We start from the raw sequence: 21,899 nt of genomic DNA, 5'->3' as shown, positions 1-21,899 counted from the left end.
CTCCTCTTTCCCCTTCTCTTTTTCCTACCTTCATTCTTTGTCCACCCTGTTTCTCCTTCTTCAGGGGACCATGTGTTTCTCTCTTAGGGTCTTTCTTCTTTCCTAGTTTCTCTGGTGGTTTGGATTTTTGGCTGGTAGTCCTTCGCTCTACGTCTGAAATCCATATATGAATGAGTACATACCACATTTGTCTTTTTGTGACACTCAAGGTAGTTTTTTCAAGTTCCATCCATTTGCCTGAGAATTTCAAGATTTCATTTTTTTTTGTTTGTTTTGCTTTGTTTGTTTGTTTTTGCTTTTGTTTTTTTCCACTGAGTAATACTCCATTGTATAGATGTACCACTCCATCCATTCTTCGGTTGAGGGGCATCTAGGTTGCTTCCAGGTTCTGGCTATTACAAACAACCCTGCTATGAACATAGTTGAACAGATGTCCTTTTTGTATGAATGTGTATCCTTTGGGTATATGTTCAAGAGTGGAACTGTTGGATCTTGAGGTAGACTGATTCCCATTTTCCTGAGAAACCACCAAAGTGGCTGTAGGAGTTTGCACTCCCACTAGCAGTGAAGGAGTGTTCCCCTTTCTCCACATCCTCTCCAGCATAGAGTGTTGTTGATTTTTTTGCTTTGTTTTGTTTTTAGCCATTCTGACTGGTGCAAGATGGTGTCTCAGAGTTGTTTTGATTTGCATTTCCCTGATAGCTATGGATGTTGAACTCTTTCTTAAGTGTCTTTCAGCCATTTTAGATTCCTCTATTGAGAATTCTCTAGTTCTGTTCACCATTTTTTGATTGGATTGTTTGGTGTTTTGGTGACTAGCTTCTTGAGTCTTTGTATATTTTAGAGATCAGCCCTCTGTCAGCTATGGGGTTGGTGAGGATCTTTTCCCATGCTGTGTGCTGCCATTTTGTCTGTTGACTGTGTCCTTTGCCTTTCAGGAGGTCCCATTTACTAATTGTCCATCTCAATGTCTGTGCTAGTGTAGTTATGTTCATTAAGTGACCTGCTGTACCAATTCCTTCAAGGGTACCTCCCACTTGCTCTTGTTAGAAGTTCTGAAAAGGAATCAGAAGGACTATTTGAGTTTGCTTGCCAGGTCTTGAAAAAGCTGGACATTCTCAGCTACTGAAAACCAAGAGTCAGGAGAGTGAGATCTCAAGTGTGGCAGTAAAGCCACCAACTTCTGTCTTGTCAGGTTTGACAGTACTGAAGTCTTATTTTGAGGAAATATGTGTAATTACACCACTGCTGCTATAAATCTTTAGCCCAATGTGCTCTCTCTCTCTCTCTCTCTCTCTCTCTCTCTCTCTCTCTCTCTGTATTTATAGTAGGGGATGGTGGTATAGCTCACTTGGTAGGGTACTTATATAGGAAACAGGAAGCCAGTGTTAGAGCCCCAGCATCAAATAAACAGGCTATGGTCGAACACACCTGTAGTTCTAGTTCTAGCAATTGGGAAATGGAGGCAGGGGGGTCAGAATTTCAAGGTCACCCTCTACTATATAGCTTATTTTAGGTTTGCTTAGGATTCATGAGATGCTACTTCAGTAATTGCCTTGCTCCCATCCTGCATAGCAAGCCACCAGCCATCGTGCATGAGAAGACTGAGTAAAATCAACCGTCTCCATCTTTTTATGATACTGACCAACTGGAGACATTTTTCAAAGAGTTTTAGAAAACAGTGTCTTATATTAAGTTTAGTAACAAACGCTTTGTGGTTTCATTTGTTTCAGACGGCTGAAGAATAGCAAGGCATCCACAGATGGACATCGGTATATTTTTCGAGGTCGGATCAATACCGAGGTGATGGAGGTGGAAAATGTGGATGACGGCACAGGTAAGGGCACTTAGTAAGGTAGGATTCTGACTCCAGTGCATCAGCACTTAGCCATGTTTCTTTGGGTGTAATAGTGGGTTGAGGATGGAGACAGGGTGAGATGGAGGCCTGCAGGGTCCTTGTTTAGCTTGTAAATGGTGTTGGCTGACAAATACCATTTTAAAAGAAAAACTCTTGAAAACGATTTCTGCTATGCTCTGAGTAAGTCTACTTTGCTTTAATACCATGGGACATTAGCAAATTTATATTTGGGATCATAAAACATACGTGGAGAAATGTCTCCTGAATGAATTGATTCTCTTTAAGTAATGTTTTATCTGAATAGTAATTTTGTTCTGTAACATTTCACCATCGAATGTAAACTATGGTAGGCGTGCTTCAGGCTCACAGTGGTTACTTACATGTAGCTCTGTTGTCTGTTGACTCACAGAGGGAAACTGTTGTCTTTGGGATTCCAAGTGCTCAATTAAAACTCCTCATTACTAAATGGCAGTAAAGTTTTTTGTTTTTGTTTTTGTTTTTTTTTTTTTAATTTGGCCCTTACAAACATGCTCATGAAAGTATGATTACTCACAACCATTAACTAAATCAAAGTTAAAGTATTTTTTACTTATTCCATTTGAAAAAAGGCTATTTTTTAAATGAAGGTATTTTTAATTGAATCACATTTTTCTCTGATTGTCATTATATTTTCAAACTTGTGATAGGAAAAACTGTAAGATTATTTAAAATAGATTAGTAGCTGCTAAATGTTTTCCTGATACCAAAACTAGAGGAGGGGGGGAAGAGAGGGAGAGAGAGAAACTATAGATGAATGTTTCTGATAAACATAGATACAAAATTTTCAATAAAATTCTGGAAAACTGGATACAACAATGCTGTCAAGCAGGTCTCATCACAAGGGTGTAGGGTGAGTGTGCAACATATGCAAATTAGTAAGTGTAATAAAGAACACAAATAGATTCAAGGACAGAAACCATATTGTTGCCTCCGTTGATGCAGAGAAAGCTTTTAACAGTGTTTAGCATCTCTTCATGATAAAAACCCTGAGATAACTGGGAATGGAAGCAACAAAGCTCAACATGGTAAATATTACATATGACATGACAGATCTGTAGCTAATATTATAATACATGGGGGAAAGCTGAGACAATCCTTCCTAAAATATGGGAGACAGGAGGTCCAGTTATTTCTACTCATTCAATATGGTACTCAAAATCTTTGATAAGCAAATAGAAAATTCAAGGATTGAAAGATAATACAGATTAGAGAGGAAGAAGTCAGTTTATTCATGGTGCACATGTTGTGATCCTATGAGTAAAAGCCCTAGACTTTACATAATAAAGAAATAAATCTTAAAAAATAACCAAACTATTTGTACTATTTGTGTGGTTTGACAGAAACAACGAAGGAAGGCTGTTGACTTTGTAAAAGTGTGGATCTAGTGTATTGGGCAAAGGACATGTTTTAATATAGAGGTCAAATTTGAGTATGATAAGACTGGAAATTTTTATTCTTATAGTTTTCCCATTTGTTTTGTTTTATACTGTGGTGGGTGTCAAACCTAGTTCCCAATGTAGGTTGGGCAAGCATAGCATTACTGCTCTGTTTTGCCTTGGATATTTTTTTAAAGTCTGATAGCCTTTTTTTTTATTTTTTGCAGCCATTGTTTCTACATAAATATTTAGAACCAGCTTAAGGTATTGAATAATTGCTGTAATGTTTTGTTTTCTTTCATGAATTTTTTTAAGATGCTAAAAAATAAAAGCTCTTTTTCATTTAAATAGAAGTATTAAAGTTAGTTATCTTTTTTTCTTCCTCGTCATCAAATGCACATAGTTTTCAGTAGTTTTGTAAGAGCTAATTGAATAGATTATCCAATGTAACTTTGTACGTGTGATTATTTTTATATCATGTATATACCTGTGAGTAGGGTATGCATGTGGAGTTCAGAGAATAACCTTCAAAAGTGAGCTCGTCTCTTCTTTCGGTTCTGGAGTTTGAACTCGGGAAGTCAGGCTTGTGTAGCAAACACTTTACCTTCTGAACATTCTCAGTGGCCTCGGATACATTCTTCATGAAAACTTAACAAGTTTACTATGTCAGCTAGAGTTCAAATGCATAATAATTTCTGATACACTTAAATTGTTTTCATGTTATCAAAGGAAATTTGAGCATTCAAAAACAGTTTAGAGATGAGCAACTTTTTATAGCTTTAAGGGATATATGAGGTTTTTTTCCTCATTCTTGTCCTAAGTAATGTTCTGTATTATGTTAAATATCAGAATTCTTTCTTAAATTATTTGATAGAATCAAACATTTGTTTCAAAACTAATTTTCTTCATGTTAAACATTAACATGAATGAATGGGTTGCAATTTTAATTTTTTTCCCTTAGAATTGATACATTTACTCTTGACCATCAGAGCGAGGGCTGAATGCATTATGGAGATAACATTATTAATATTAGATGATTTGAAAAAATGTTTTGGCGATTCCCTCATTTCATAGCGTGTATGTACAGTACTCGGATATTGTGTCGCTTACTGAAATGCAATGGTATTAAGTGGCTATCACTGTGTTCACTGGGGTTTATTACGGGTCAGTTTGGAAGAACACCATCTCCTTCAGTGGAAATGTGCTGAACTAATGGAAGGAATTCTCAGATCACATGGCTTCAAAGTCATTAATGACTTGTTTGGGTTTGACCTTTGAGCATTTCTGGTTTTATAAGAAATCAGATACATTGGATTTTGGAACTTGAGCATTCTACATTTAATGAGTGGGAGTTTAAATTCCATTCTCTTTTGGACATCTTTTATAAAATTAATATTTTTAGGTCTATTGAACCTTATTAAATTCTGTGACAATCACCTACTTGTTAACTTCATTTGAAGATTTTTTTTTTTTTTAATAGTAAATGGGACAAAGAGCCTTGGGGTATATCCCAGCAACAGAATGCATGCTTAGCACATGAGAGGCCTTGGGTTGGATCCCTAGCAACAGAACAAATCAAAACCAAACAAAACTCTCTAAGGAGTAAGCACCATTGACCTTTCCTTGGTCTTGGTGAGGATGATCTTTATGGATAAGTTTCTTAATGTGAATATTTCGAACAATGTGCTGTGGTTATATAGGTACTCAATAGCATTGTATTTTAAAGCAAACGAGAAGAGACTGCTCATTTTATAAAATATATGCTAATTATATTATGATATACTTGTACTCACTTGTGAGGCTCCATACATGCATGCATGCAAGACCCGCATATAAGTTTAAAATTACGAAGGATATTTGAAAAATGTGATGCAAACAATTATCATCCGAACTTTAAATGGAGTGTCATTATTCTCCCATATGACATGGAAATCATATGACATGAGGCTGGAGAGATGGTCATGCATTTTTTTTTTCATTTAAATAGAAGTATTAACGTTAGTCATCTTTTTTTTTTTTTTTTCCTCATCACCATAGTTTTCAGTAGTGTTGTAAGAGTTAATTGAAAAGATGAGCATAGATACCCATGTAATGAAGTAACTACCCCAGCCCCCGGGGATCTATTCAGCTCCCTCTTCTGGTCTTAGCAGGCACTCATATATTCATGTGGGTTCCTGCATGCCCACACAAACTAATTTCTTTAAAATCCTTTGGTACCGTCTTACTTTTCCAGGTGTTACGTGTGGAGCAATTGTTGTGTTATTGGGGCAGATTGACTCATTCAGGCTTTAGAAACAGACAGTATTAGCTGATTTTAGTATGAACTATGAGAAGCATAGGCTGTGCTCATTTTAAAGTGGGCCCAGTGTTTCTCTTGTAGCCTGAGCATGCCCATTGTAGACTTCTTTCACTGGAGCGTGATTATAGGAGAGACAGGGCAGGTGGGAACCTGGGATATTTCAAGCAACAGAGCAAGGTTCATGTGTAAAGATCTTGTCAGGTGACAAATATCCAGGAGAAGTGGCAGATATTTTTAAGAGAAAATTTTGCTTTGGTTTTATTTTCACTAGTCCATTAAAAATTCACAGTAAAAAATGTAATTATGAAGTCATTTTTATATTCTCTTGAAAGCTATCTAATCCATAATCTTCCTTGGATTGTGAGGCTCTGCTCCTTCTTAAGTGAATACGAACCTAAGTATATAAAAGTGAGAAAACCCAAAAGTTTTTTAAATTTTTGAGATTTCCCCAGTTGAATGGTGGTGGCACACACCTTTAATCCCAGCAATCAGGAGGCAGAGGCATGGATCTCTTGAGTTCAAGGCTTACCTGGTCTACAGAGTGAGTTCCAGGACAGCCAGGACTTTTACACAGAGAAACCCTGTTTTTCAAAACAAATAGAAAAAAATAAATAAACCTCAAAATATTGAGAGTCTGAATGATCAAAAATTGCTTTGCATAGTTTTACTGTGCATATCTAAAATACAGACTGATACCTGATCTAATTTGACTGAATCAGATGTGTTCAGGATAGGAATACATTTTAGGAATCAGTCACTTAACCAAAGATAATGGGGTGGTTTGGCATTAATGAAAAGTTTAGAAATATATTTGGACATAGTTTCAATGAATGTTAATTTGTAGTATTTAATTACATGTACTATATCAGCAGTGTGAGTTAGATATACCTGATTAGTGAGTTCTAACTGTACCAAACATGTATTTCCTTGATTTTTATATGTATCTTATATGAGTATCGTGCATATTTCCATGCTGTGTTTTTAATTTCCTGGCTTTGGCCCTCTCATGAATTGGATGGTCATGCTGATGTAATTCAGATTGTCCTTTAGTTACTGCTCTTCACTTTTTCTCAGCCGATTTTCACAGCAGTGGGCACATTGTTGTCAATGGGTGGAAGATACATAACACAGCAAAAAATAAATGGTTTGTGTGCATGGCGAAAAGCCCTGAAGAAAAGCATGAATGGTTTGAAGCTATCATGAAAGAAAGAGAACGTCGGAAAGGTGGGTGCAAGAAAGTAGAGATTATTGTCCTTTGTGAAAATAGTTTCCTTAAATGGCAAACAGAATTTTTCCTCAGGGTGACCCCTCCTCACCCCAAGTGGCTATGATCTGCCCAAGATTAAAAAAGAAAATCATATTCTATAAAACTTCTCATGATATTATTTGTCTTTATCAGGCTGTCTTCTTACCTAATTATTCATTTTTAGTGATAAACGTTCGTAGTTTTTACATTGTAAAAAGCACAATTTTAAAATAAATATTTGCAGCTTCGAAGACTAAAATGCAATTCTCAAACGTCTCTTCTTCTGCAGCTTCTCCCCTTGTCCCACCCGCCGACCGTGAACTGTCCCGGGATTTTAGCTTTGACCTTTAACTGTATTCTGCTTATCGGTTCTCACTCATGGGACTTCTACACCTTTACTTGGGTACTTGTTTGTGCCTGGCCGTGTCTTCCCTCCTGGGTTTCCTACTCCCTATGCTGACCCTCAGACTTCCCTTGACCTTTGAGGCTGTCAGTAAGCAGTGGACTTCTGCGGCTTGGCAGTTTGCCTGGAAAGCATCCATCCTCACTTCCCATTCTCACTTCCCCTTTCCTTTGAAACCTGGAAAGCATCTGACTTCCCCTATCCTCCCTAGCTGTGAATAGCCACTGCTGTGTTCCATACCCACTCTGGTCCTCTAAGCTACACACAAAGGCAGGTATTTCCCATAATACCTGCCTTTTCACTGGCTCTTAAAGCGCTGTGTATCCACAGTACCTAAGAACCTAAGTGATTTAACCCTACCAAAATGCTGCCAAACCTGCCAGAGCACCTGAATTCTCATCTAACCCTCAGGACTCTGTGCCTGGGATTGCTCAGCTTTAGTGGCTCTTGTAAAAAATTCTTTCTTAGAAGTAAGGATTCATAATTATGCATTCCAACGCCATCTTCTTGTGAACACTTTTGTGGCATTTCTCAAACAGAGGTGAGATATGCGGAATGAGCCTCCACTACAGCAATATGGGTTCTCCTCCAGGATGGACCCCAAGCATACTTGTGGTGATCTCATCTGCCTCTCCTCCACTGACAGAACCATGTGCCCTTGGGCACAACCTCCCAGGGGTGTCTCACACACTGGGAATGTAGCCTGGCCAGTCTCACTAGGATTCTTTGGATTTTTAAAAAACTGATCCCAGTTCTATGGTGCACACACCCACAACCTCTAGATCAGTAGTTATCAATCCATGAGTCACAACCCTTTGGGAGTCAAACTACCCTTTTACAGGGGTGGTCTAGGACCATCATAAGATTACATGACAGTTCAAAACAGTAGCTGTTTTGAAGTAGCAACAAAAAATCATTTTATGGTTGGGAGTCACCACACTATGAGGAACTATATTAAAGGGCGGTAGCATTAGGAAGGTTGAGGACCCCTATGAGTCTAGCTGATCATAGTTATATCAGTAAGGACTTGGCTAATGAAGGTGTGAGTGAATAGAAGAAAGCTTGTAGTCAACATGATGTCTATTATTTCATTTTTGATAGGCTTAAAATTAGGAATGGAGCAAGACACCTGGGTAATGATCTCTGAGCAGGGTGAGAAATTGTATAAAATGATGTGCCAACAGGGAAATCTGATCAAAGACCGGAAAAGGAAACTGACTACATTCCCCAAGTGCTTCCTTGGAAGGTAAGCTTGGTGTCCTGGGTGTGTCATCTATTTTATATGATTTGTGTTTTAAAAATGTTACCCTAAGCATTTTTGAGTTCTTACTCATAATTAGCATTTTCTGGACACTAGGGATTTAAGGTAATGGACAAAGGTGCAGAGTCATGGATGGCCCCTTGGATCATCCATTCATCATCTTTGACCTCCAAAATTGCTTGTGTTTTCAGGTGGAATTCGAGCTTGTGGTCAGGCAAGGAGAGCCAGGCAGGCTGTGTGCCTGTTGGGGTCAGGATGATGGACATGCTATGGGAGCACACAGGGTCTGAGATTCAGAATTTGGCATGAATCCATAAAGTGAAGGGATATTAAAGAACAGAGAGAAGATGATCTAAACTCCAGCTTAGTCATAATTCATACAGTTGGAGTCAGAGCTAAAGGGTACAGAGTCTAATAGATTGTTATGTGAGGGGCCTGGAACCAGAAACTATGTGTCATTTGGGTCTATGAGGTTCTCTGAAGGAGGGGGGTAGCTGCTTCAGCTTGTCTTAGGCCAGGCTCCAGCCTTGCTCCTTTCTGTTAAGCAACTTTGAATTCAGTCATTCTTACTCAGGGGTTTAATGCTTCTGTAGTTAATTTAAAGAAGCATAAACTGTGAATTAGAGAGCATGACACATTCATACAGGTAGAGAATGCTGAAATTGGTCTCTAAGAGTTTCCTGGAGTTATATTGAAGATCAGACTCTAATCAAGCATTGGTTAGTATAATGGCTTGGGACAGTTAAGTTTCTATTTCTCTTTGCTGCATGGAGTTGATGGATCCATGGTATCCTTTAACTACCTATCAGGAGACAGAGTATAGCTACATCTAAACTTAGCTAAGGAAACTTCAGACTGAAGTGTAGTAAGCTTTCTTATTGGACTCTCATTGGATCGCCAGCCCTGAACTAATGAAACAGGAAATTATTGTTAATTATGAAAGCTTGGCCTTTAGCTTAGGTTTGTGTCAACTAGCTCTTATAACTTAAATTAACCTATTTCTATTAATCCACTCTCTGCCACGTGGCATTACCTATCTTCCATCTTGCACCTCGTATTTCCTCTCTGTGTTTTGTTGGCAAATCCACCTTTTGTCTTCTTGGAGTTCTTTCTCTGCCCAGAAGTCCCTCCTATACCCCCCTGCCTAGCTATTGGCTGTTCAGCTTTTTATTACATCAATTGCAGCAATACATCTTCATTTAGTGTACAAATATCCCACAACAATACAGGCAAGAATTGGCTCTCTTATTAAGAGGGAGGTTCCTTATGGGTAGCTGGGGGCAGGGATGGTGGTGGATCACAGTGCCTGAAGTTACGATCAAGGATCTACACTTCTTTAATTTTTTAAATTTAAATTTGAAACAAGCTTGTTTTACATGTCAATTCCAGTCCCCCCACCCTCCCGTCCTCCCCTGTTACCCCCACCAACCTGCATCTCATTCCCTTTATGCTCCCCAGGGAAGGTGAGGCCTTTAATGGGGAATCTTCAAAGACTGTCATATTTGGAGCAGGGTCTAAGCCCTCCCCAATTTGTCCAGGCTGAGAGAGTATCCCTCTATGTGGGATGGACTCCCAAAGTCCATTTGTATACCAGGGATGCATACTGATCCACTACCAGAGGCCCCATAGACCACTGAGTACTCCCAAATAACGCCACATTTAGAGAGTCTGGATCAGTCCTATGCTGGTTTCCCAGCTATCAGAAGCCTGGAGTCCATGATCTCTGCCTTATTCAGGTCAGCTGATTCTGTGGGTTTCTCCAGCCTGCTCTTGTCCCCTTTGCTCATCACTCCTCCCTCTGTGCAACTGGATTCCAGGAGTTCGGCTCAGTGTTTAGCTGTGGGTGTCTGCTTCTGCTTCCGTCAGCTACTAGACGAAGGCTCTAGGATGGCAGATAAGGTAGTCGTCAATCTCATTATCAGGGCAGGAAGGATCTGCACGTCTGCTCGGTCTACATACTTCAGGTGGGAGCTGGTATGAAGAAAAGCAGATCTGACATGGAAGAACCCTCATGTACCACAAGGATGGCTTAGTTTGCAAAGCCCGTGGGTGTAACTTTAGGGCCCCATGATATATCTACGTGCAAAAGAGTTGCTCTAAGTTTTGGCTTCTCAGCGGCTTTTATTGGCATGCATGCAATATACCTATAGGTGATTCTTTTTGTCATTGATAGCGCCTCTTGTGAATTTCCTTCCTGACTTCTCTCCCATGTTAAAAAAAATACCACCACTTCGCATCCGTGCGTAAATCAGCTGTTTCTCATCTAAGTTTGGCATTTAATGAAGAAGGGGAAATCAGAATGAAGAATCATGCTTTGGCTTCATAATAACCAGTTCAACCCTCTGACCTTGTAAGAGCCCATTATGTGTCAGGCTCTGGGCTGGTGTACCTCATCCCAAGCAATCCTGTAGTAACATGAAGACAATGATGTTCCCAATCCCTTTGTTATTGATAAAATCATCCAGCATGAGAGAGAGGTCACATAGCCAGTGGATGAAGAAACAGGGTTTGAATCTAGAGTGTTACATTGCAAGACTACATTGCAAGACCCATGTAAATAGTATTGTACATTCTTAAACCTCTTTCTCTTTTATTGTCTGAAATTATTTTGTTTCTCCTATTCTTTCTCTTATGTTTTGTTTTTCTTATTTAATGAAACAATAGAAAGTCCCTTACCCACTTTCCTGCCTCAGTATGTATTTCTGGAGGCGAACAACCTACTTGGAGAATTTTGTGTCCCTTGTTTATTTAATATAATGTATTTGTTATCTGTGGGATCGATGGAAAATGATGTGTTTGCAGTTGGCCATAGCTTCAGTTCTCCAGTCTGAGTGCAGATAACAAAAATGATTCTGAAACACATTCATTAGTTTATCTAAATGTTCAAGCATTAGTTTTAAAACATAAACACGAGAACATTTTATTTGCAAAATGTCTGTATTTATTGCTTATTTATCTCAGTGATACCCATGACTATTTGCTTTTAGGGGCCTCATCTTTTAATTAAATCTATGTTTAAATGCTATCTTTGGGAAGAGGGACATCCCCACACAGAGTTATTTAATAAGTGTGGTGTCAGAGAGGTTCAGCACATGCGGTTTCTGTGGTTGAGCTTTGTGCCTGTGGGATGTCTTGAAAATGGTGCTTTATATATTCCTTTCATAGCTGCTTCACAATATGTGGACCAGACAGACTCTCCGGGAGGACACAGACTTTATCATTCCCATTGTCTTTCTCTTGCAGTGAATTTGTGTCATGGCTGCTGGAAATTGGGGAGATTCACAGGCCTGAAGAAGGCGTCCACCTGGGACAAGCATTGTTAGAAAATGGGATCATCCACCATGGTGATTATTTCATTAATTTACTTTCTTTGTGTGTTCACAAATGGCCTGTGTTTGAGTGCCACATCTGTTTCATGTACAATTTTCCATATCATAGCATGGTTATTTCTTTTAGTGTTTTCAATATGTAAAGAACACTGGATCATGTGTTTAAGGGTACAGAGCTGCCATTCTTTAGAATGAGCAGCCACTGCACAGGCAAAAGCCAGAATACTAATAAGTACCAAACTGTGGAAGGAGAGTTGCCTAATTCTGACTAGAGTGTGTGAGACTTCTTTGTGGGGGTGGTGGCATTAGAGATGGGCACTGCAAATGAATAGAACTTTAACGTAACAGAAGGGGCACCCCTCCTGAGGAAATAATAGCAAAACTTTTGTGGGGGCCACTTGAGGACCTGTAATAGGCTCTCATGTGGCTACGCTGTGAGCTCCCTGGATCAGTGTCCAGAGAGGTGCTTGTGGTAGGAAGACGCCTAGCATCTGCATCCAGGCCATGTACAGAAGGTCGGGAGCTGATGCATATGACCACGTGAAGGTGTGGTCACATCTTGACTGCAACCCTGGGGAGTCTACACTGTGAAGTTTAAGGCTGTATGTAGCACACAGGCCTGCCAGAAGGCTGAGCTTGACCTAGGTGGAAACAGAACAAGGCTCCTTTGGAGCTGGGTCCACAGAGAGGAAGAGAGTGGTTGCACCTGAGAAGCTGGGGGAGCTGGAAGCACTCATGTAATCAGTGTTTGGATGTGATGGATGGGGAGACTAGACTCTGCTGAGCTTTCTGCTCTGCATGCCCAAAGCAGTCAGTTCAGGAGAGCCTCGGATGGGGAAGACTTGGGGATGCAGTAGATGTGAGCCTACAGCAGGGCACTTGGCAAGAGGTCATTTGGGTTCACAACACCAAAAGCAAGGAGAACGTGGTGATGAGACTAAGGACAAAGCTTGAAGAATCTCTAATGTGAGCAGTGGACTAGGGGGCAAAAAGACAAGGAACCATTTTAAACTGTGGCCGTGTGACAGTGGAATTTTTACCGTCGTGTCTTCCCTAGTACACAGCGATCCACAAACAAAGCAAATTCTTGAGAGTTTCCTCCAACACTCTGTGCATTTCCTCTGTGATTGGTGCCACCCTCCAGCAGGTTGAGCATCATCACTCTAAGTACCCGGCTCTCTCCTTCCCAGGATCCTCACCTCCTCACCTCCATCATTTCTTCCCCAGCTTCCACTTTTGCTAAAGGTCCCTTTATAACAGATACGAGATGGAGGTACGCACCAGTTTTCATTGCTTTTCCTGGCTTCTCATCAACTCAAGTCCAGGTTTCTTTCTACGTTTAAGTCTCTCAAAAAGGCCTGCAATATCCTGCATAGTGGGACATTTGGGTTCTACTCTAAGCTGGTAGCTAGCCAACCTGACCGGTCCACTGTGTCCACCCTAGCCTTCTACATCTTTGCAAACTCAAAGGTAACACTCATTTAGGATCTTTACTCTTACTTGTCTCATTTAATAGTTGCTTGTTTCTCATAAAAGCAGGAGGAACATTCTAAGTGCTAAAAACACAGTACCGTGGAAAATGAGGAAACATGTCTGTTCCCTGAATTCATGTCTTATCTTTTCTATGGCCCTCTGACTTTTAGAAGTCCTTCCATCCAGTCTGCCATTTTAATCTATTACATTTGGGAATTTGAAAATTTCCTGAGTTTTGAATTTGTAATTAATATGTATGCATGCATGCACATGTGTGCTGTGCTGTGGCCAGAGGATAACCTTCTGCAGTTGGTTCAATGTGCCGGTCATCATGCTTGTGCAAAAAGTGCTTTTACCAACTGAGCCATTTCCATGCTGTTATCACTGTCTGACATTACAGTGCTATTTTGTTTTTTTGGTTGTGAATTATCTCTTTGTCTCCCTTACTCTATCCAGGCCTCTACTCAAAATATGTGCAACATCAGCATAGCAGTCTTTCTCATATATATATGAGACACACACACACACATATATGTATATATGCACACACACATACATACATACATTATATATAGTGCTTTTCATGTCTAACATATTTAGGTACTCAATAATCATATGTTAGATGAATAAGAGAATTAACAAATGGCTGACACTTTCATAGTCTATATCATTTTATACTCGATTAGTATAAATATAAATATCTAAAGCATTTAGCATTTACTACAATAGAAAGGTAACCACTGTAATGGCTATTTTTCCTGTGACCAGAAGAAGTACCATAAGCAATATAAGGCATGGCTTTACTTTGGCTCATTGATTCGGATGGTCACGTGGTCATTTCGCCCCAGGCATTTGAATAGAACATTATGGTGATGGGAATGTGTGGCAGAGGAGACCGGTTTGTTTCATGGCCGCTCAGGAAGCGGGGATCCAGGCGGAGTGGACATAGTCAGGGATAATAAATCCTCAAGTCTCCTCTACCTTACCCCACCAGTTCCCAGAACCTTCCAAAACAGTGCTTCCCTCTGGGGACTAAGAATTCAAATAATGAGTCTATGGGGGAGGGGGGCAATTCATATTTAAAACCATACAACGACTTTAAGTAGCAATGAGAAATGTTGATATAGATGGTTTAGTCTTTCATACCCCCTAACCCAAACTCAAGTATACATGTGGGAATAAGAATATGTATTACATTGTTATGTTTAATTCATTAAACTTTTAAATCAACACACAGTAATTGTATGTATTTATAGGGTATCCTGTGACAATTTGAGTCATGTTTATAATATGTAATGACCAAACCAGGGTAATTAAGAGTTGTTACCGCCTATAGCATGAATCATTTCTTTGTGTTATCTTGAACTTAAGTGGGCAGCATTGAATTGTGGTCGGTCAGTTACCCTTTGGAAATGGCTTTGCCTTTCCCATTTAGACTTGTACTTCCAGACATAGGGTGTTACCAACTGAACAAAACCACTTTGCTTCTATAGTTCTTGCCCCTCATGCACAGGTGGTCGTGTCTTCCTGGGCCTGCCACATTATTCATAGCCTGGTGAGGTTGCTGAGTATGTTTATCCTCCAGGAGCCCAAATCCCAGAATGCAAGGGGGAGTGTCTCCCCAAGTCCCAGCACTTGCTAAGATGCCATGAATAATCAATCACTGGCTGCTTGCCCAGGGAGCGTAAGTCTTCCTAGGGCGGCTGAGCCCCCAGAGATGTACAAATGCTTCAGTAGATGGTTCTGGATCTGTGAACATCCGGCAGCAGGAAGTGAACAGCAGCAACAAGGAAGAGCACATGGAGTCTGGACAGGAAGTGGGGAGAAACCAAGGGGGGAAATAGGGTCAATTTGATATAGTATATGCATACTTGAAATTGCCAAACAGTAAAAAGAAAACATTAAAAAGGCTGGCAAATAAGATAAAATGAAAACAAACAGAAGAATGGGAATATGCCATTCCTGGCCAGTCCATCCCTGGCTGTAGGCACCACGTCAGTAAACAACAGGGTCTCTTTTAAGAGAGTTTTCAAATTTAGTTACTGTTGTGTATCTGCATGCCTTGGCACACGCTTGTAGGCTAGGTGACAACTTTGGGCAATTAGTGCTCTCTCCTTCCACTTGGTGAGTTCTAGGGGTTGAACTCAGGGCTTTGGCCTTGCCAGCCAGTGTCTTTATCCACTGGGCCATTTTTCCTGGCCCAGTAGTAGGCTCTTGAAGTGCAAATATTAAGTGCATTTTTATTAAAATTATTTTCAAATCTGAAATGCAAGAATTCTTCCAATAATTAAGTTGGGAGAATTAAAAATTGTTTGGAACAATTGTATTTATAGCCTGCTTAATTATTTTTGCTGAAAAATAATAGCTCAGAGAACTGTGTCTCAGTTTTCTTCCATTTGTTACTGTTTGAATTCAGGGGCCCAGGCTTATTATACTGTAGTCAGGATTTGATTAACCATAAAGTCATATTTGGAATCTAGCGTTTTAATGAAAAGGAACTTTTAAAAATGTCTCAAATTCTCCAAAACTGGGGACAAAAAATCCTAGTATGCAATTTCATATTATAAAAAATTAATTCCATTTAAAGAAGAGATTGGAGCTAAATGCTCTAGTTATTGAGTACATTTTTTTCCAGTTACACTTTTGTACAAACAGAATTTCCAAGGTGAAGTTGAGCTATCTGTTTAAAAGACAGCTAGAAAAAAGAGACTATGTTGTTGTTATTATTCACATTGCATATATTATTGATCTAGTCTGAGAGAGAATGTGTGTGCATGTTGTTGCTATTATTGACATTGTATGTATTATTGGCCTTGCTTTTGTATGGATTCCTAGGTTGGGACACCAAAAATGCATTTTCTATTACACACTGCTAAGATTCATCATCTCTGACTACTGTTCCCAGGAGGAAATACTCCTGAGAGAGTTCAGAACTCTCATCCAGTACATCCTGCAGCATGCTGAAGTTGACTATCGAAGCTGTGAGAGCTGTTAATCCAATTAAGAGCACCCTCAACTGGTTTTAAACATAATTATTAACATCGAAATTACGTAACTAGGTACATAATGCACATGGTGATGGGTTCTTGAAACTGAGCATTTCCTAATTGTTTGATCCCATTTTCTCTTACCTCTGCTGCAGGGTTGTGCGCAGTAGGGACGCTCCCTAGTTCTCTCCATGGGAGAGTCCTGTGTTCAGTAAGCTTTAGTGGGCAACTTGAAGTTGGCCAGCATAGGAAACTTTATACCACAGACACTGGCAAACCACATCAGCTGGCCTTCTCCAATTGCCCCGACCTTTGTGTAGATGTTATGGTTACTGCACATGCCTCCGTCTGTTATAGTTGTCTGGGAGATTTCACTGCGTATCTTTCCTAACAAGGTGACCCGAATGTGGTTGGTTGGTGGATCCCTTTTTCTGCTGTAGATTGAGTGAGGACACCAGAACTTTGCTGTTTGTTCAGGGCAACATCAAAGATTTGCAGATTAGGCCATGTTTTTGAAGATTTAACCCTAAAGTCCCTTATAGCTTAGCACTGCCTTTTGAGTAGATTAAATTGCCATTTGTTTTTATTGTGGCAAGAAACACCAGGGTTCAGTTTCGTTGAAATGCAAAATAATTTATTTCCACGACTATTAAAAGTATTATAACAATAATCAATGTAGGTGGGTTAAATAAAAGAAACAATTACTGGGCTTGAAGCAAGCCACAGAATTTTACAATATTTCTTTTAATTTCATTCTTGTCACTCATGCTTTTCTCTTTATGGATTAGCTTCAGAGGAAAATAAGATGTCAAAGGTTGTGTTGTTGTTATCCTCCCCCCCCCACCATAACAATCTTGGCTCAATTTCACAGCCTTACAGTTCAAGGTTTACATACGCTGGGTTAAAGACTTAGACTTTCGTGTTTGTGTACACATGCATGCATGTGTTTGTGCTTATTAATACACCTTTTGGTGTACTCCCGGATTTTCCAAATGCACTTAGTTTTGACAGTATATTCTTTCTTTCCAACATTCCCAGTGTAAAGATGAGAGTTTTCGTTCTAATCATGAAATATAGCTCTTTGTAGCACATTGCCTGTTATAGTCTCTATATAGAAAATATTTAAATATAAACTGAGCTTTCTTACCAAGTGTTTTCCTACCCAGGGCAGTGTCTCCTTCCTTGTTATATTGTCTGTATAGACATAAGCTCTTTGCCGTATCCTCCTTAACCATGTGAATTACCTCAGGTAATTCAGTTAGGTATTTTGTCCACTTTTCAGCTGGGTTCTTTATAGTTTTGAGAATGACTTGACCACATTTCCTTATGTACTTTGCATATTGATCTTATGGGTTACGTGGTTTGCAGATATTTTTCCTGTTCCACAGTTCGTACTTTGATTTGGTTGATTATTTTGTTATGAAGAATCTTTTCCTTTGAGGCAACCCCATTTCTCTATTTTTGCTTTTGTTATCTGCATGTTGGGGATCTCGTCTAAAAAAACTTCATTGCCAGAATGGTCTCAAGAAGTTTTTCTCCATTTATTTCTCCTAGTGGTTTTGCAGTTTCAAGTCTTATGTTGAAGTTTTAGATTCATTTTTGAGTTGATTATTGTGTGAGATGGGGTTCCATTTTTATTCTTAGGCATGTGTGTGTCCAGTTTCCCCAATACCATTTCCCTATAGTACATTCCTGGCAGCCTTAGCAAATATCCATCAATTCTAAATAGATGGCATTATTCTGGGTCCTCTACCATGTTCCAGTAGTCTGCTATATCTGTTTGTGTGCTAGGACCACAACGCCTTGATTGCTATTAGCTCATCTAGTTTGTTTTGAAGTCATATATAGTTTATGCTTGCAGCGTTGTTCTTTTGTGTAAATTTGTCTCTACTATGTGGGGTCTTTTGTTTCATGGAGGTTTTATCGTTTACTTACTTGTATTTGTTTTTTTCTGTTCCTGTAAAACATGCCGGTGGAATTTTGATAAGGCTTGCATTTGATCTGTATATCACATTGGGTACAGTGGACATTTAAATAATATTAATCCTTCCAATTTATGAAAACATAGTACATTTCCATTTATTTGTAGTCTCTTAGATTTTTTTTTAACCAATGTTTTACAGTGTTAGTATACAGAGCATTTATCTCCTTGATCAAATTCCTTCCCCAGTCTTACAATTTTTAATGCTGTTGTGAATGTGATTTTCTTAATGTATTTTTGGATAGTTCATTTCCAACATCTAGAAATGCTGTTGGCTTTTGTCTGCTGGCTTCGTGTTCTTGTGTGTTGATTTACACCTTTACTAAAAAAGTTGTTCATATTTTTTGTTGTTGTTGTTGTTCATTTTTTAAAAAGACTTTGGGCATAGAAGACAAAGAGACAAATTTTTCTCTTTCCAAATTGTATATCTTCTTTTTCTTTTCCTACCTAGTTCCTCTGGTCAGGACATACAGCACTGTGAGGAATGGAAATATAACTAAACACAATGAGTTTGCTGCTTGGGCAGTTGAAAGCTGAGGCATATGACCAGGAGCTACAGTGAAAAACAGTGTTTCTTGTAACCAATAAGAAGTGTAGAAAATTGAAATATTTTCAATATAGAGAATTTGCAAAAGGGGGAAAATAACTCCTATAACTGACACCTCAAAGGGTATAAGAGATTATTCTGGAGCCAAATATGAGTAAATGTAGCCTGGAATGGTCTCCCCAAATACCATGTTATGATAAGGTAATGAAAACAGTGTAATGAAAATCTTGGTAGTTATATTGGGTAGATGTGTTATGGCCAAGCTATAGAGGTTATGCTAGGGATCCCACTTTTAGCCCTTTGGTTAGTGCGACTAGGAGTCTGTTTACACATTCCAAGATTTTTATCAGTTAGCCAAAGAATGTTTGCTCCCATGCAGAGGTAGGCAAGAAATAGCTCTTTGGGGCTAGGAAGTAGTTCCAGATAATCTCTAATTTGAATCTGGACCTGCAACATTCCAACCTCTCCACATCACTGATTCAGTCAGCCTGTCAAGCACAGCTCTTCCCAAGAATCCTTGTTCCCAGTTCTATAGCATTTTGTTGAAAATTTTTGCAGCTCTGTTTATTAGTGATATTAAACTGTAATTTTTATTTCATTGCGGTATCCTTATCTGGCTTCATAAAGTGAGTTTTGAACTATTCCTTTTCATTTTTTTTTTTTTAAGAGTTTGAGAAGGATTTGCATTAATTCTTTTGGCATTTGTTAATGTTCCCTACTAGAGAAACTACCATTTCCAATAAGTTTTGAGAAATGAAAATTTGATCCTGTCATTGACAGGGAAGGCTAGCCATTCTAATTTTCCCTTGAGGAAGAAGAAGTAGGGAAAGAAAAAAAAAAAAAAAAAAAACAAGTGACATTTAAAAACATAAGCGCCTATCAGTGTAAGAACTCTTAAAACTTTGGAATCTGTTACCTATTGAAGGTATTCAGTCATCTCTGAAGGTCTGAATACAATTTTAAATTGAAGTTTCTTTTCTTTTGTGAGGCAGTGTCTTGCTCTGTAGGTCATGCTGTCATAGAACGTACTTTGTAGCTCAGGCTGGCCTCAAACTCACTAGGTAGGTTAGGCTCACCTTGGACTCAGCAATCCTCCTGCCTCAGCTTCCCTAGTTGTAGGACTATAGGCATGCGCTACAACACCGGCCTGGCTATTATGAACCCCAATTGAGTCTTCGGATTATTATATGGAAGGTTTCAATGTAGTAAAGAACAAAACCTTACTGATTTTACTGTTGAAAATATTGGATTGACATTACTTTGTTGGGAAATCAGAAGCTCTGTAAATTGTGCTTATGTATTCAGTAAACCCGTTTTCACTTAATGATTTAACTTGCTACTATTCTGCTCTAACATTTCCATGTTCTCAGTTACCGACAAGCATCAATTCAAGCCAGAGCAGATGCTGTACCGATTCCGCTACGACGACGGCACATTTTACCCCAGAAGTGAGATGCAGGATGTGATTTCAAAGGTAAGGGCGCCTTCAGTCATGTCCAAACAGGACTCAAGTTGCTGTACTAAAGGAGAAAGAAAAGCTACTGTGATCCATGAAAATGTCTTCTAATTGAGAAAACTCTTAAGTTATCACTTGAGGTATCTTGATCTTATCAAAATTTCTGAAATTCCAGTGTTCACCATTTATTTTCTTCCCTGCTTCTGAATGGAAATAGAACCTCTCTCAGAAGGTACCATGTAGAGCAACCTCTGGTCCAGACATTTGTATAAATTTTAAAAACACAAACATAAAGACTAGCTTAATACCAGTTTTCATTGTACATCTGGCAAATTTTTATACTGAAATATAACGACCACTTATTTTAGATTTATTGCTGTGTTAACTTTGTGTTTGAAGCGTATCTTATCATTTATATGAAGGAATTATTTTAGGTAAACCTTCATGTACGTTATACATATATGACAAATTCTCAGTACAATTCCATTCTGTTCTTCAATATTTGGAGAGAATTTTAATTTTTTTCTGAGATTGTGTAATGAATCCAGGAGACTGAAAAAGAATTGATTTGTTATTCTGAAAGTTCCACAGCATGTGTCTTGAATGATCCTACCCATCTGACCTACGTTTGTCTCACACAGGGCGTAAGACTGTATTGTCGACTTCATAGTCTGTTTACCCCAGTGGTCAGGTGAGTCTGTCCCTCATAGGGTTCATAAATGGAACAGTCATGTTTAATCTTAGAACTTGGATAATTTCATTTTAAGTAATTATTTATCTCAAATATTCCTAAATTTTTCTGGCATCACACAAATGTAGTGTCTTTTCCCTTTGACATGCTTTCAGAACTCATTTTGCTATTATTTCATATTATATTCCATTAATATTTAATAAATCATAGTTAAATGTCCTAGAAATTATTCAGAAATGCTATTTATTCTAAATGTTCACAGATAGGGAGACTTAGATTTTATACATAATATCTGTGTATGTATTACATGAATCTGAATGATTGAATATTGTATGTGTGTTTTATATTTCCTTTTGATAGACTTGTCCCTCCAAGACAATATTTTTGCTTGAAGATTAAGAATTATTTTAGATGTACTAAGCATAATTTTTGAGTTTGTTAACCAACTCATTTTCAAAGCAAATACACAGTCCAGTTTTTAAAAAAACAAACAAACATATTTTCCAGTAATGGCTGTAGAATCCAAATATTTGCTTGCATACAGTGCTTTCATTTCACATACTTAACATCATTTATAAGGTGGTTAGGGATAGATGATAAATAAATGGGTAGATATATGATAGATGATAAATAGATGGATTATAAATGATAGATGGATGATTGGATGATGGATGAGAGATACATAGACAATAGATAGATGAATGATAGATGATAGATAGATGATAGATGATTGATCAATAGATAGATGATAGATATATGGATGATAGATTGATGATAGATGATAGATAGATGATGATAGATAGGTAGATGACAGATGGATGATAGATAATAGGTAGATAGGTGATACATGGATGCTAGATAGATGGATGATACATAGATAACAGACAGATGGATGATAGATAGAAGTTGTTTGCAGAAGTTGCCATGTCTGCATAAGGGAATGGCCTGTTATA

General features: G+C 38.6%; 1 protein-coding gene across 1 annotated transcript in view; it reads left to right on the top strand.

Annotated features, from left to right (window-relative positions):
• The window catches only part of Prex2 (phosphatidylinositol-3,4,5-trisphosphate dependent Rac exchange factor 2), a 232,248-nt gene that overhangs the window by 86,703 nt on the left and 123,646 nt on the right, over positions 1-21,899 (top strand). The window contains exons 8-13 of the mRNA XM_051197040.1: positions 1,734-1,837; positions 6,647-6,796; positions 8,323-8,467; positions 11,726-11,826; positions 20,170-20,273; positions 20,897-20,946. Of these exons, the coding sequence (XP_051052997.1) occupies positions 1,734-1,837; positions 6,647-6,796; positions 8,323-8,467; positions 11,726-11,826; positions 20,170-20,273; positions 20,897-20,946 (654 nt within the window). The remainder of the gene's footprint in view (positions 1-1,733; positions 1,838-6,646; positions 6,797-8,322; positions 8,468-11,725; positions 11,827-20,169; positions 20,274-20,896; positions 20,947-21,899) is intronic.

The sequence above is a fragment of the Phodopus roborovskii genome, unplaced genomic scaffold (assembly GCF_943737965.1).
Source record: "Phodopus roborovskii unplaced genomic scaffold, PHOROB, whole genome shotgun sequence".
Classification (NCBI taxonomy): domain Eukaryota; kingdom Metazoa; phylum Chordata; class Mammalia; order Rodentia; family Cricetidae; genus Phodopus; species Phodopus roborovskii.
This window is presented reverse-complemented; position numbering and strand designations above follow the sequence as displayed.